At 41.8% G+C, this 16,241-nt stretch overlaps 1 protein-coding gene across 1 annotated transcript; it reads left to right on the top strand.

Annotated features, from left to right (window-relative positions):
* The first annotated feature begins 2,495 nt into the window (after positions 1-2,495).
* On the top strand, positions 2,496-5,761 carry LOC112222132 (charged multivesicular body protein 4b). The gene is made up of 5 exons (XM_024384766.2): positions 2,496-2,803; positions 3,737-3,914; positions 4,016-4,130; positions 4,248-4,374; positions 4,561-5,761. The coding sequence occupies exons 1-5, from the start codon at positions 2,620-2,622 to the stop codon at positions 4,626-4,628; spliced, it is 672 nt and encodes a 223-aa protein (XP_024240534.1). The 5' UTR covers positions 2,496-2,619; the 3' UTR covers positions 4,629-5,761.
* Positions 5,762-16,241: the final 10,480 nt, after the last annotated feature.

The following is a 16,241-nucleotide window of genomic DNA, read 5'->3' as shown; positions in this document are numbered from 1 at the left end:
CTGGAAGGATATTGATCTCATCCCGTCAGTAGAGGATGCCTGTTTTTTTTTTTTAAATGCCTTCCTCACCATCTTAAATAAGCATGCCCCATTCAAAAAATTTGGAACCAGAAACAGATATAGCCCTTGGTTCTCTCCAGACCTGACTGCCCTTAACCAACACAAAAACATCCTATGGCATTCTGCATTAGCGTCGAACAGCCCCCGTGATATGCAACTTTTCAGGGAAGCTAGAAACCAATATACACATGCAGTTAGAAAAGCCAAGGCTAAGCAGAAATTTGCTTCCTGCAACACAAACTCAAAAAAGTTCTGGGACACTGTAAAGTCCATGGAGAATAAGAACACCTCCTCCCAGCTGCCCACTGCACTGAGGATAGGAAACACTGTCACCACCGATAAATCCACTATAATTGAGATTTTCAATAAGCATTTTTCTACGGCTGGCCATGCTTTCCACCTTGCTACCCCTACCCCGGTCAACAGCACTGCACCCCCCACAGCAACTCGCCCAAGCCTTCCCCATTTCTCATTCTCCCAAATCCAGTCAGCTGATGTTCTGAAAGAGCTGCAAAATCTGGACCCCTTTCTATCTAAAATGTCTGCCGAAATTGTTGCAACCCCTATTACTAGCCTGTTCAACCTCTCTTTCGTGTCGTCTGAGATTCCCAAAGATTGGAAAGCAGCTGTGGTCATCCCCTTCTTCAAAGTGGGGGACACTCTTGACCAAAACTGCTACAGCCCTATATCTATCCTGCCCTGCCTTTCTAAGGCCTTCGAAAGCCAAGTAAACAAACAGATTACCGACCATTTCGAATCCCACCATACCTTCTCCGTTATGCAATCTGGTTTCAGAGCTGGTCATAGGTGCACCTCAGCCACGCTCAAGGTCCTAAACGATATCTTAACCGCCATCGATAAGAAACAATACTGTGCAGCCGAATTCATGGACCTGGCCAAGGCTTTCGACTGTCAATCACCACATCCTCATCGGCAGACTCGATAGCCTTTGTTTCTCAAATGATTGCTTCGCCTGGTTCACCAACTACTTCTCTGATAGAGTTCAGTGTGTCAAATCGGAGGGCCTGTTGTCCGGGCCTCTGGCAGTCTCTATGGGGGTGCCACAGGGTTCAATTCTTGGACCGACTCTCTTCTCTGTATACATCAATTGTGTCCTTCTTGCTGCTGGTGAGTCTCTGATCTACCTCTACGCAGACGACACCATTATGTATACTTCTGGCCCTTCTTTGGACACTGTGTTAACAACCCTCCAGATGAGCTTCAATGCCATACAACTCTCCTTCCGTGGCCTCCAATTGCTCTTAAATACAAGTAAAACTAAATGCATGCTCTTCAACCGATCGCTGCCTGCGCCTGCCCGCCCGTCCAACATCACTACTCTGGACGGTTCTGATTTAGAATATGTGGACAACTACAAATACCTAGGTGTCTGGTTAGACTGTAAACTCTCCTTCCACACTCACATCAAACATCTCCAATCCAAAGTTAAATCTAGAATTGGCTTCCTATTTCGCAACAAAGCTTCCTTCACTCATGCTGCCAAACATACCCTTGTAAAATTGACTATCCTACCGATCCTCGGCTTTGGCGATGTCATTTTCAAAATAGCCTCCAATACCCTACTCAATTAATTGGATGCAGTCTATCACAGTGCCATCCGTTTTGTCACCAAAGCCCCATATACTACCCACCACTGCAACCTGTACGCTCTCGTTGGCTGGCCCTCGCTTCATACTCATCACCAAACCCACTGGCTCCAGGTCATCTACAAGTCCCCCCTTATCTCAGCTCACTGGTCACCATAACAGCACCCACCTGTAGCACACGCTCCAGCAGGTATATATATCTCTCTGGTCACCCCCGAAACCAATTCTTCCTTTGGCCGCCTCTCCTTCCAGTTCTCTGCTGCCAATGACTGGAACGAACTACAAAAATCTCTGAAACTGGAAACACTTATCTCCCTCACTAGCATTAAGCACCAGCTGCCAGAGCAGCTCACAGATTACTGCACCTGTACATAGCCCATCTATAATTTAGCCCAAACAACTACCTCTCCCCCTACTGTATTTATTTATTTATTTTGCTCCTTTGTACCCCATTATTTCTATCTCTACCTTGCACATTCTTCCACTGCAAATATACAATTCCAGTGTTTTACTTGCTATATTGTATTTACTTCGCCACCATGGCATTTTCTTTCTTTTTTTTGCCTTTACCCCCCTTATCTCATCTCATTTGCTCACATTGTATATAGACTTATTTTTCTATTGTATTATTGACTGAATGTTTGTTTTACTCTATGTGTAACTCTGTGTTGTTGTATGTGTCGAACTGCTTTGCTTTATCTTGGCCAGGTCGCAATTGTAAATGAGAACTTGTTCTCAACTTGCCTACCTGGTTAAATAATTGTGATATAAAAAAAATAAAAAAAAGTAGAGCACCATGGAACACCACCCACAATAATATTACGTCATACGGCCTAAACCAGGAAGTAAGAAATATCAACAATCAGGCCAGAGCGAGAAGAGTGACGCGATCGCCTGTTGGCGTTTAACGTTTTAAAAGAACCTTTATTGCTATATAGTTTAGAATCGCAGAATGTCCGTGTTTGGAAAGCTGTTCGGCGGTGGGGGCAAAGGAGGTAAAGGGCCAAGTGCACAAGAGGCGATTCAGAAGCTCCGAGAGACAGAGGAAATGTTAACGAAGAAACAGGAATTTCTAGAGAAAAAGATTGACCAGGAACTCATTACTGCGAAGAAAAACGGAACTAAAAACAAACGGGGTGAGTCGCCAACTAACATCACACATGAATGTTCACGATTGTTGTCTAACTTGGCTAGCTAATTAAGCTAGCTAACTAACGTTAAAGTTCGCCTGATTTGTTAGCTAGCTGGCAGCTAGCTAACTTTCCGAAAAACCACACCTGTCACTGCATAGTCAGGTTGCCAATCTCGCCCTACCTCGTTGCAACAACTGTGTTAGAACAGCTAATATGCATTATATCCGTTTTTTTAAAGGAAGGCTTTGTGTGACTGGTATCAAAAGTCTAGGTCTGGCTACACCTACAGCTAGTGAATCAACATTTGTCAAATGGCATCGTGTGACTGGGGGATTTTGTGAGTCATGAATTTGCACTCAATGCCTGCTTGTCAAAAGAAGAGAAGGGGGGGTATCCATTCAGTCAGTATCAAGTTAACAGTTTAATTTCCCGACATTTAAATCATTTGGATTCCAACACACCCTGTTATAGGGCCTGTAGTGATGATTAGTTACCTAATACCTGATAGAGGCTCCAAGTGACATCTAAGCATTCTTCACTGACAGTGGTGTTCATAACATAGGCTTTTGATGTAATAGTGAGTGGTTACGCATTTACTCACAATATAGTCCTGGGCATTCAGAAACACTGTGACCATGACTCACTTCCACTGTCTTCGCATACTAACCAAGCCCCCCATAACAGTTGACTTTGCTCATGATCATGGTGTTCTCATGTAGTGTTTTAATGCTCTAAACCTATTTTACCTACACAGTGACTCAATTCTTGCTAGTGTTTATTTCCCATGTTCTTTACAACAAATGCTATGTTTCCATCACAAACATTAAATGACATTTAGCCAATGCTTTTATCCAAATGACTTAATCATGTGTGCATACATTTTATGTACCGGTAGTCCCAGGAATCAAACCTCTTTTTCGTTTTCACTACGCAAAGCGGCCCTGCAGGCCTTGAAAAGGAAGAAGCGGTATGAGAAGCAGCTTACCCAGATTGACGGCACATTGTCCACCATCGAGTTCCAGAGAGAGGCGTTGGAAAATGCCAACACCAACACTGAAGTGCTCAAGAACATGGGCTTTGCTGCCAAGGCAATGAAGGCTGCCCATGAAAACATGTAAGCGGTGGCACACTACTTGTTTATTAGCTTTGGTCAGGCACTCCTACAGCTCTTGTATTAATTAAAATCTCTATGTTCCATCTATTGTTGTGTTTTAGGGACATAGACAAAGTAGATGACTTGATGCAAGACATTACTGAGCAGCAGGAGCTAGCGCAAGAAATCTCAGATGCCATCTCGAAACCTGTAGGCTTTGGAGATGAGTTTGATGAGGTATGTGACATGAACATGTCTGAACATTGTTCTTGATTTGGCTTTCATCGGTGCTGTTAGTTTAATAGTTGACCAGATATCACAGAGCCTGGATGTTCTGATTGTCTTGCATCATAGGATGAACTCCTAGCAGAGTTGGATGAGCTGGAACAAGAGGAATTGGACAAAAACTTGCTGGAGATTGGCGGGACAGAAAATGTCCCTCTACCCAATGTGCCTTCTACTTCATTACCCTCAAGACCTGGTGAGTCCTTTGTAATATGCAATAAAACATGTGATTTCTCCAATGGAACATTTTATTCCATGGTTACTATCCCAACAGTACATGAAATAACTACTTGATCTCTTGTCCTTAATTGCTATAAAACATCTATATTTGCAACTTTTACACAAGTAATTCACAATTTTTGCATGCCTTTTTTATTTTTAGCCAAGAAGGAGGATGAAGATGAGCATGACATGGAGGACTTACAGCGCTGGGCGATGGAGGCTAACTAGTTGCATTACTGACACGACCTGTTGTAGATGGGAAGAATGGACTAATTGAATATGGTTGTTTTGTGTCCGAGAGCCAACCATCTTCTAAAACTAACACTAGAAAGGCCAATGCTGTAGGTTCTGTTTCCAGCCCAAAACCAGAGAAAGGTTACCATGGCCTTCCATTAAAAGAGGAAGTTCAGAAGCTGTATTAAAACCTATAAACAGGATGTTTGAATCAGAAAATGTCTTTGGAAATTTCTACCAAAAAGTTTGAGCATAATTGTTTGGCAGTGATTGTACTATCACTGAACTGTTCTATTGTCTTTGATGCTATGAACTTCACTGAAAGGCAAACATTTGTTTTTAATACATGGGCGTTGCAATGTCTCTCTTTCCGACTTAAACATATTTACCATTTAGTGTGGTGGGTGTGGGCTGGATATATTTATTCACCTTTACTTTTTGTTTGTAGTTTCTCCCAAAATAAGATGGAAATATGAGCATGCTCTCATGGTAATGTTTAGAAGGGTCTATTTTCTGGATTGTTTTTCTGAATTTTGTTTTACATATTTTTTTCCCCTATCAACATTTTGGTGATTCCCATCTACTAAGCATCTTCACCATGTGGCCCTTGCTATTTGATGTAAATATCTAAATAATTTATATTTTTGCTGTCACAGAAGGTTTTCTTCATGTTGTGCTAAGCATGCAATGAGGGAAAAGGTAATACACTGCACAGCTTCAGAGAAATTAGGAACCCCAACCAGTTATGTTCTCTGTGTCATTTCTGAAAGGGTTCATTTTGAATTATATAAGGTTGGGGAAAAATCACCATCTTAACTGCAGGGGGGAAAAAAGACTTCATGGTTTGTAATGATTAGACTAGTAGATACAGTATCAACATTTGGGGTTTGAGGATTACTTTTATTTTATTTTTTACACAATGTACTTTTTTTACATAGGAAAATAATATTCACAAGGATAAGCATGTTTGCATTTCAATGGTTTAATTGTCCAGATGAGAATATTATTTGGAAAATAATTAAAGTTGTTTATTTTGTGGTGCAGGTTCTTTTTCTTGGTTAGGCATCAGTGTACAAAACAATAAGATAATCTGTGAATTCAAAACTCAATAAAGTAGGAAATCTTTATTTTGTTAGTTTGAAATATTTTTCAGGTGTTTGTTAAATGTTGGTTAATGTGTCTGATTTGCAATCATTGGCAGTTGGTGTCATTTAAGATGGAGGACGATAAAACATTTTCATGAGCATGGCCTTATTTATATTACAGCATATTGGATGACTGTTATTCATATTCCATTCACCCAGCTCATTGAAACATTGATTGGTTTAGGCTACTATATGATACATTTTTGGGTAGCTACAGCCTAGCCTATGAATGAAAGTTTACAACGTAGTTGCACAGGTCAAGATACATTTTAGTAATCAAGGTGAAAGATAATGACACATTCAATACCGCCTTGTACAATATTGCCAGCATCTAGCTGATCTATTGTGTGATCATTAGTCTAAAAGTTGCAAACGAGAGTTTTAACAGAATCTGCAAAATGAATACACCCCTGATCACATGCAAACACAGTTCACAAGCAAGTGAAGTGAAAAAAAAGTGAAATATAGCTCTCTTGCTTCGCCTTCCTTTTTTAATCATTTTTGTCTCTTTGCTCTTTGAGTCAGCTACTCACCACATTGTATGCACTGCAGTGCTAGCTAGCTGTAGCTTTTGCTTTCAGTACTAGATACATACTTTGATTGGGTGGATAACATTTCAGTTCATGCTGCAAGAGCTCTGATAGGTTGGAGGATGTCCTCCAGAAGTTGTCAAAAATCACTTTGAAAGTATGTGGAAGTGGGTGAGAACCACAAGCCTCCTAGGTTTTGAATTGAAGTCAATGTACCCAGAGGAGGACAGAAACTAGCTGTCCTCCGGCGACACCATGGTGCAGAGTGCTGTTAGGACTACTGTAGAACTTTATTGCAAATCAGTGTTTTAATCAATGATTTGGTGATGTTAATATATTTAGTGTAGTTTTATCTAAAAAGGATAACTTTAATGTTCCACTATTTTTATATAGGAGATGTAAGACAGCTCAGGAATTATTTGTACTTTTTTTTTTACACATTTAACCCAATTTTTGGGGACACAAAACTACATGCATACAGGTTACCTTTAGATGAGTCCTGTGACACTTGTAGGGAGGGGCTGTACCGGTAAAACATGAGCCTATCACAATTAATACCACATGCCTAAAAACTATAGGCCGTTACACCTTTATTTAACATTACTGCATGTCAGCCGCATAAAAATTAGCAAATTGACTGGAAACCGGTTGGTTTTCAACCCCATCTTTCATCGAATCAGATGGCTCATTCATCATAAAACCATTTAATGTTGCCAATTATTTTTATGATTACTTCATTGGCAAAGTGGGAAAATTTAGGCAGGAAATGCCAACATCGAACAGTGAGTCATCGTTTTTATGCATAAAAAAAACTAATAATGAAAGAAAAGTATTGCAAGTTAATATTTTGTAAAGTTAGTGGGAGAGGGTGAAAAATTCTTAGCAATCAATATTGACAAACCTGGCATTGACAGCTTAAATAGAAAGCTACTGAGGATGGTAGCTGACTCTATAGCCACTCCTTTCTGTCATATCTTTAATCTGAGCCTAGAGGAAAGTCTGTCCTCGGGCCTGGAGGGAAGCCAAAGTAATTCTGCTACCCAAGAGTGGTAAAGCAGCCTTTGCTGGTTCCAACAGCAGATCAATAAGCTTGCTGCCAGCTCTTAGCAAACTGTTGGGAAAAAATTGTTTTTGACCAAATACTATGCTATTTCTCTGTAAACAAATTAACACCAGACTTTCAGCATGCTTATAGAGAAGAGCACTCAACATGTACTGCACTGACACAAATTACTGAAGATTGGTTGAAAGAAATTGATAATAAGAATATTGTGGGAACTGTACTGTTAGATTTCAGTGCAGCCTTTGATATTATTGACCATAACTTGTTGTTGAGAAAATGTATGTGTTATGGCTTTTCAACCTCTGCCATATCGTGGATTCAGAGCTATCTATCTAATAGAACTCAGAGGGTTGTTTTCTTTAATGGAAACTTCTCTAATGTCAACCATGTAACGTGTGGTGTACCGCAGGGCAGCTCTCTAGGCCCTCTGCTCTTTTCTATTTTTATCAGTTACCTGCCACTGGCATTACACAAAGCATGTGTGTCCATGTACAGTATGCTGAGGATTCAACCATATACGCATCAGCAACCACAGATAATGAAGTCACTGAAACCCTTAGCAAAGAGTTGTAGTCTGTTTTGGAATGGGTGGCCAGTAATAAATTGTTCCTGAACATCTCTAAAACTAAGAGCATTGTATTTGGTACAAATCATTCCCTACATTCTAGACCTCAGCTGAATCTGGTAATGAATGGTGTGGCTGTTGAACAAGTTGAGAGGACTAAATTAATTGGCGTTACCTTAGATTGTAAACTGTCATGGTCAAAACATATAGATTCAATGGTTGTAAAGATGGGGAGAGGTCTGTCCATAATAAAGAGATGGTCAGATTTTTTGACACCACACTCCAAAAAGTAAGTTCTGCATGCTCTAGTTTTGTCTAATGTAGATGATTGTCCATTCGTGCAGTCCAGTGCTGCAAGGAAAGACCTAGTTAAGCTGCAGCTGGCCCAGAACAGAGCAGCACGTGTTGCTCTTCATTGTAATTAGAGGGCAGATATAAACCTCTGCATTCCAGTCTCCCTTGGCTAAGAGTTGAGGGAAGACTGACTGCATCATTTATTTTTATGAGAAACAATGTGTTGAAAATTCCAAATTGTTTGCATAGTCAACTTACATACAGCTCTGACACACACACCTACCCCACCAGACATGCCACCAGGGGTCTTTTCAAAGTCCCAAATCCAGAACAAATTCAAGAAAGTGTACAGTATTATATAGAGCCATTATTGCATGGAACTCCGTTCCATCTCATATTGTTCAAATAAACAGTGAACCTGGTTTAAAAAAACAGATAAAGCAACACTTCACTGCACAATGCCTCTCCCCTATTTGACCTAGATAGGTTGTGTGTATGCATTGATATGTAGGCTACATGTGCCTTTTTTTAAATGTATGTAGTTCTGTCCTTGAGCTGTTCTTGTCTATTAATGTTCTGTATTATGTCATGTTTCATGTTGTGTGTGGACCCCAGGAAGAGTAGCTGCTGCTTTTGCAACAGCTAATGAGGATCCTAATAAAATACCAAATCCCCCCCCAAAAAAAAAAAAAGCTCCAAGCTGCGTTGAGGTTTGAGGAGAACATAATATAATAATTTTTTATTATATTTTCATATATATCATATATCATTATATCATAATTTTTTCAAGGTGGAGATGAGTAGCCGAGACACTCCCGGACAAGGCGGAGATGAGTGGCCGAGACTAAGGCACGCGTGGACAACCGTGGATTATAAAATCATCTTACCCGGAACAAAAAATGACATTTGAAAAAAGCAAGTGAAAATTATCATGACAATCATTCAATCATCTGTAAACCAAATTGGACAGTTAAAAAAACCGTGTAAAAAAATCACATTTGGCACTTCAAAAAAGCAAGTTATAAATTATAATTACAAGTGTTAAGACGTGTTTGAACCTTTTGGCTTCCATAATGGATGAATAATTTGGTGCTACACGTGTAATCCTAATGACAATCCCAGAATGTCATTGCAATACATGTAGGTGTTTTGTAAAAGTCTCTTTCCTTTCATCAAATTGCAGGTGCACTGTGCACTATTGGGCCTGAAATTATTTTGTCAGTGGAAGAATGTGCGAGGGTAGCCTACAGGAGCTCTTTTGTTAAGTGATTGTTTGACAATCAGATGAAAACATCATGGCTGGTTGTGTTTATGCCACATTAAAAGTCATAGGCAGCGTGTCCATAAGGCTAGGGGAAGCTAAGCTTTCCCCAAAGTAAATGTAATTAAAATGACAAAATAATACGCCTATAACCTAAATTAGCTTACCCTTGTCTATGCAGAAATAAATAAAATAATTCAAAATAGGCTGCTACACCAGAATGCAGGATTTGGCCTCTGAGGATCATTAGCTATAAACAATTAAAAAACTTTTTTTTTAAAGCTGCTGATTGTTTTAAATTGCACAGCCTGCAGTCAAAAGGGCCCACACTTTGGGGACCGCGCACTGCAAATACCAAATTGCTGACTGTTGAGTTCAGACTGTCAGTGATAAGCAGAGAGACCCAGCCAGGCATATTGCCATACTTAAGAATACAATCGCACAAATACTGTTTGGAAAGCAAATGACTATTGCTGTAATGATATGACAATGAAAAGACTCAATCTATCTCTTAGTTATCAAAATTCTTAACTTCATTGAGCGAACAGCAGCCTATCTTATTGGCTCCAGCGGAGAACATGGGCCTTATCCCCGCTGAGTGTGCATTTTCACTGTTTTTGTCATTGGGTCAGTGCCACTTCTGTTTGTTTTTGGACGATAATCTCCTCCTCCAGGTTAAATGGACGACACAGTGGCCAGGTGGCGCAGCGGTCTAAAGTACTGCATCGCAGTGCTAGAAGCGTCACTACAGACCTGGATTCGATCCAGGCCTGTATCACAACCGGCTGTGATCGGGAGTCTCATAGGACAATTTGCCCAGCCGTCGTCTGGGTTAGCGGAGGGTTTGGCCGGGGGGCTTTACAAGTAGGCCATCATTGTGGAAATGATTTGTTCTTAACTGACTTGCCTAGTTAAATAAAGGTTAAATAAAAAATGAAAATCTTGTATTTGTGTCAGACATCGTTTGTCCGTGTCAGCAGAGTTGGCTACCGTTTCATTTTTGTAGTATAAAAAAAATGCATGCACGCACTTGGGTATCCCATACCAGTAAGAAATTAACTACCTTAACCCCTGCTAGTGAGTCATTAGTTTGTAGGCCAACCCGTTCGGAAGCCACAGACGTGTTCCTGAGAAGACCAATTTTCTGGATGTCTCCTCGTCTGACAAACATCCCTGTAGCTCTGCCACTTTCCACCACAAATGAGTAAGGCCCACATCGGCGGATGCGGTAGATTGAAACAGAGCCCAGCAAAAAACAGATCGCTCTAGTTAAACAGACAGATTTTTATCAACTCAATGCTTTCGCACAAATTCGGGATTTTAGCAATTTACGTCATTACATTTGTCCACACTTGAGCATTGTTAATCTGCACCTAATCTGATAGAAGACATCTCTGCTTAGTGAGACCCTCAGTAAAGACTGATGGGGGATAAAAAATGTTCTAGATCGTTCTTGTTCTTTCCACAAACATGTCAGAAGACAAAGTAAATGTCACTTCTTATCGTTGTGTATATACTCTTCTCTATTGGAAGAATCTAAACTAGGGGTGAATTCATTCTGCAGATTCTGTTGCAAACTTTTTTTAAAACGGAAGCAAACTAAACAGGGACTTACCTGAATATGTCCAATAGAAACTCTTGTTTAAGTTGCAAACCTGAACTATTTGGACTAATGAATACAGCCCAGGGGTGTATTCATTGTGCCGATTCTGTTGGAAAACTTTCACTCAAAACGGAAACGTTTTGCAACGAAAAACAGAGTTCCTATTGGACAAATTAATTTAGGTCCTTCACTGTTTCATTCTGTTTTCTCTATTTGGTTCTTAAACGGTAAACGATTTTCGTTGCAATACCTAATAAATACACCCCGGTGGTGATCTTTGTTGTGGAATGACTTTCGGCCTCAGCCGACAAGGCTTTCCCTTCCATTTATATTTTAGTAATTTAGGTCTTATCCAGAGCGACTTTCAGGAGCAATTCAGGTTAAGTGCCTTGCTAAAGAGCACAACGACAGATTTTCACCTAACCGGCTCGAGGATTTGAATCAGCTACCTTTCGGTTACTGGCCCAACACTCTTAAATCACTAGGCTACCTGCTGCCCAGTATCGAGAGTTTGGCTAGTGGGCTAGCTAATGAAAATATTAATCATGTTTTCAATACAGTGACCAAATGTCAGCTAAGCATTATGTAGAATTGTGAAACATATTTTAGCAGTGTGTATGTCAATGTTTTCTCTATGTAAACATTGTACCAGCAGTAACTAGTCTTAGAGGACTGGAAATATGTTTATCAATGAACATAGCTATTTGTCTTAAATCACACTGGGTATAAGCTAATCATCTTGATTTAATTCTCCCATCAGATGATATTCGACCCCAACATGACCAAGAAGAATAAGAAGCCTTTCATGCTGGAAGAAGACAGTGGAGACAGAGTGGGAGAGGAAACACCGCAGGTGGAGGCCAAGGAGGTGGAACCTGATGGTGGGGAGGACAGATGCCGCGTTCAAAACAAATGGGAACTCTGAAAATGCGAGGTCAAATCATGACATCAGTGATCTTCAGGTCGGAAAGTCGGAGTTCTAGAAAGAGGCCAGAGTTCTCGAGTTGGATTTCCAAGTTGGATGAACGTTCAAATCGTTTGTTTTATTCCGAGTTCCTAGTTGATTTGAACGCACCGAAGTCAGAAGTCTGAGTTTTTCGAGTTCCCAGTTCCCAGTTGTTTTGAATGAGGCAAGAAAGTTCCATCTGGACAATCTCGAAGGAAGGAAGAAAGTTAGGACGGCTCACACCTGACAAAGAACTATGGCTGAATCTCAATGGTCTTTTCTCAAATGATTTTGTCCTCTCCTTCAATCCTTCACACACTTCCTACTCATAATGTAACAGGGATGTGAGGAGAGGAAACGTGGAAACAAGAGCCTTTTCTCATTTGGGCAAAAGTCTGTCCTCTGTCCTCTTTCCACTCTCCTCCGTGAACCCGAAACCGGTAAGTTTTGAAATCTGCAACACCCCCTTTGAATCAGCAATAGTATTCTCGAAATAGAAAAGCATGTAAATGTTTAAAAACGATACGTTGCTTATCCTTTTACCTGTAAAATGTCTTGCACAACTCGCTACATTTAGTTTTTAGCACTTTATATATTTATTTTGGGATTCCACCCTATAAACGTCATTTGCCTAATGACATGTGATTGGAGAAGGAGTCTCATTTCATACAAGTGCATTTTCGGTCACTTTCTCTCTCCTTGTAGATTCTCCTAGATTACCTTTGACCTTTTTCAAAGGGAAGCCAGAGTGGATGGAGGAGAGAGGATGCAGGAGTTGAAAAGGCCAAGGAACAGAGTAAACAGGAAATGTTCCATTAGTGACTTCCCGCTCTTTTAGACCACTGATCTGTCATGATTGGAAAGGAGGGAGTAACACAATAAGACCAATATCAGTAGTGTTCTGATAGGTGATACAGCAGACCATCTTGAATTGACAATATTGTAATTTTGTTCAAATCCTTTGAGCAATCCGACGATCTTGATGGCTTGAACTTTTACAACCAGAAGAAAAAGAAGCCCAATAAAGTGTTTGATAATGACATTAAGGAGTGGATAAAGGTATGTTATAGGACTTGATTTATATGAAAGAATAAGAGTATATACCTTGTATGTAAACCTGGATTGGAGCCATGTCTATGAGAACCATATCAACTCTATATTAAAGTGAACAGCCTTGTGTTTATTTCCAAGGCTTTGGGGCACCAGGTTTCTTGGTGAATCTTTCCTTGAGTCTTGTCACATCTAATTTACCATTGTAACACGTTTTTCTGACTGGTTCTCTCAATCCATTAAAAACAGGAGCTGAAAATGCAAGGAGAGCAGAGCGAGGCAGTAGAAGACGACAACCTGGAATCTTCAGTTGCCAGCAAAGAAAAATGAGTCCTAGAAGGTTGATTTCCAGGAGGAAGGAGAGATACCGTAGAAGGGTGGCATTTGACCTTTTAGTAAATATTCACTTTCGTGATGGGCAGTGTCTTGAATGCTAGTGTCTGTCTTATACATTCCTTTCAATGAGTACAATTGTGTTAAAATATGACCATGTGGTGTTTTTGCTTTAGCTATTGAGGATGAAGGGAAAAATAACGATGGCCTCTCATTCAGCTCCCAGTCTGGTCCGGCGTGGGTAAGTACAGACAGACACTACGAACATGACGAGGTAGGCGTACTTACTTCAATTCAGTTATGATTATTTTAAATAATATTGCAAAGGGCATTTGGTTATATTGATTCAAGGCACGGCCTCAGGCTGTTGGTTCCTGCAATTCTAATTGCACTAGTTTGAGAGAGAGTCTGATTTTCTTAATGTGATGTCAGCTGCTGTGTCTTCAACATTATGCGGGACAGCTTTGTATTCTGGACATAAAGTACATTTCTTTGCCAAATGTTTTGCAGTTTTACTTTACTTGTCACGCCCTGATTTGTTTCACCTGTCTTTGTGATTGTCTCCACCCACCTCCAGGTGTCTCCTGTGTTTCCCATTAGTCCCCGATGTATTTATCCCTGTGTTTCATGTCTCTCTGTGCCAGTTTGTCTTGTTTTGCCAAGTCAACCAGCATTTCTCCTAGCTCCTATTTTTCCCAGTCTGTTTTTTCCTAGCCCTCCTGGTTTTGACCCTTGCCTGTCCTGACGCCGAATCTGTCTGCCTAACCACTCTGCCTGTCCTGACCTCGAGCCTGCCTATCCCCTTGTACTGTTTGGACTCGGACCTGTTCACTGAACCCCTGCCTGTCCTGACCTCGAGCCTGCCTATCCACTGGTACTGTTTGGACTCTGACCTGGTTTATGAACTCTCGCCTGTCCCCAACCTGACTTTTGCCTACCCCCTTTTGGTATAATAAATATCAGAGCTCAACTATCTGCCTCCTGTGTCTGCATTTGGGTCTCGCCTTGTGCCCTTATATTAGTGCCTTATTGCAAACAGGATGCATGTTTTGGAATATTTGTATTCTGTACATGCTTCCTTTTCACTCTGTCAATTAGGTTAGTATTGTGGAGTAAATAGTAACTACAATGTTATTGATCCATCCTCAGTTTTCTCCTATCACTGCCGTTAAACTCAGTTACTGCTTTAAATATATCACCGCTCAGGCTAAGACCCAGATGCAGACACAGGAGGCGGATAGTACGAGTCAGAGTTTATTACAGTACAAGGGTCAGGCAATCGGTAGGTCAAGGCAGGCAAAGAGTCGTAATCTAAATGACCTGGAAACAGGAGACAAAGGGCTGTGACAGGAGTTTAATTCTAGATACATGGAAAGTGGGATGTATACGGAGGTTGCAGGGCAACAGAAGGTCGAACAGCAAAGGGTCTAAGGACCTTAGAGATGGGGAAAGGGACGATAAAATGGGGGGAAAGTTTGCGGAACTCCACCCGGAGGGGCAGGTGGAGGTGGTCTTGAGAAAAGCGGCCCGGGCTCTCTTTCAGGTGCGGCGACAGTGACAGACGAACATCTGGACAGAAGGTATGCTGACCTCTTGCTCCGGGAAGAGCAGGGGCAGATATCCCAGTGAACACTCAAAAAAGTGAGAGACCAGTAGCAGAACAGGGAAGGGTATCGCGGGCATATTCCACCAACACAAGTTGCTGGCTCCAGGTGGTGGGATTGGTGGAGACAAGGCAACGAAGAGTCATATCCAGGTCCTGATTGCCTTGCTCTGACTGGCCGTTAGACTGGGGATGAAAACCAGAGGACAGGCTGGCCGACGACCCAATGAGGGTGCAGAACGCCTTCCAGAACAGGGATGAGAACTGAGGACCACGATCAGAGACCCTGTCGACCAGAAGTACATGGATCCGGAGGTCGTGCTGCACCATGAGCTGGGCCGTTTCCTTAGCTGAGGGCAACTTAGGAAGGGGGATAAAATGGGAGGCTTTGGAAAACCGATCCACCACCGTAAGGATGGTGGTGTTACCATTTGACGGAGGGAGACCCGTGACGAAGACCAAGGGTATATGGGAACGGGGCTTTGAGGAACAGGGAGTGGTTAAAGGAGGATAGCCAGAGCTTGTTGTTCTGCACACACAAAATGCAGGCGGCAACGAACGCGGTGACGTCAGGAACTATGGTGGGCCACCAAAAACATTGTCTGATGAAAGCCAAGGTCCGACGGGAGCCAGGATGACAGGTGAGTCTCGAGGAATGCTGGGAACACTGCGCCTTGCGGACCAGACTCTCTATTCCCCAGATGATAGCAGCCACTAGACAGGAAGTAGTGAGGATGGTCTCGGGGTCCAATGGAGTAGTAGCGGGGCTGTACACACGTGAGAGGTGCTTCAGACTTCACATTCTTGGACCACGGGCGGTAGGAAATAGTGAAATGGGTACGAGTGAATAACAGAGCCCATCTCGACTGCCTGGAGTTGAGGCGCTTGGCGGTGTGGAACTACTCCAGGTTCTTATGGTCCGTCCACACCAAGAATGGATGTTCCGACCCTTCTAACCAGTGCCTCCACTCCTCCGACAGCATCTTAACTGCGAGCAATTCTCAATTTCTCACGTCATAGTTCCTCTCAGTGGGGTTAAGACGATGGGAAAGGAAGGTGCAGGGATGCAGCTTCTGGTCCTGGGCAGAATGCTGGGACAGGACTGCCCCCACTTCGACGTCCGAGGCATCAACCTCCACCATGAACTGACGGGACGGGACCGAATAGATTAAGATGGGAGCTGTAGTGAATCGCTGCTTGAGGTCTGAGAATGC

The sequence above is a fragment of the Oncorhynchus tshawytscha genome, linkage group LG22 (genome assembly GCF_018296145.1).
Source record: "Oncorhynchus tshawytscha isolate Ot180627B linkage group LG22, Otsh_v2.0, whole genome shotgun sequence".
Taxonomy (NCBI): domain Eukaryota; kingdom Metazoa; phylum Chordata; class Actinopteri; order Salmoniformes; family Salmonidae; genus Oncorhynchus; species Oncorhynchus tshawytscha.
This window is presented reverse-complemented; position numbering and strand designations above follow the sequence as displayed.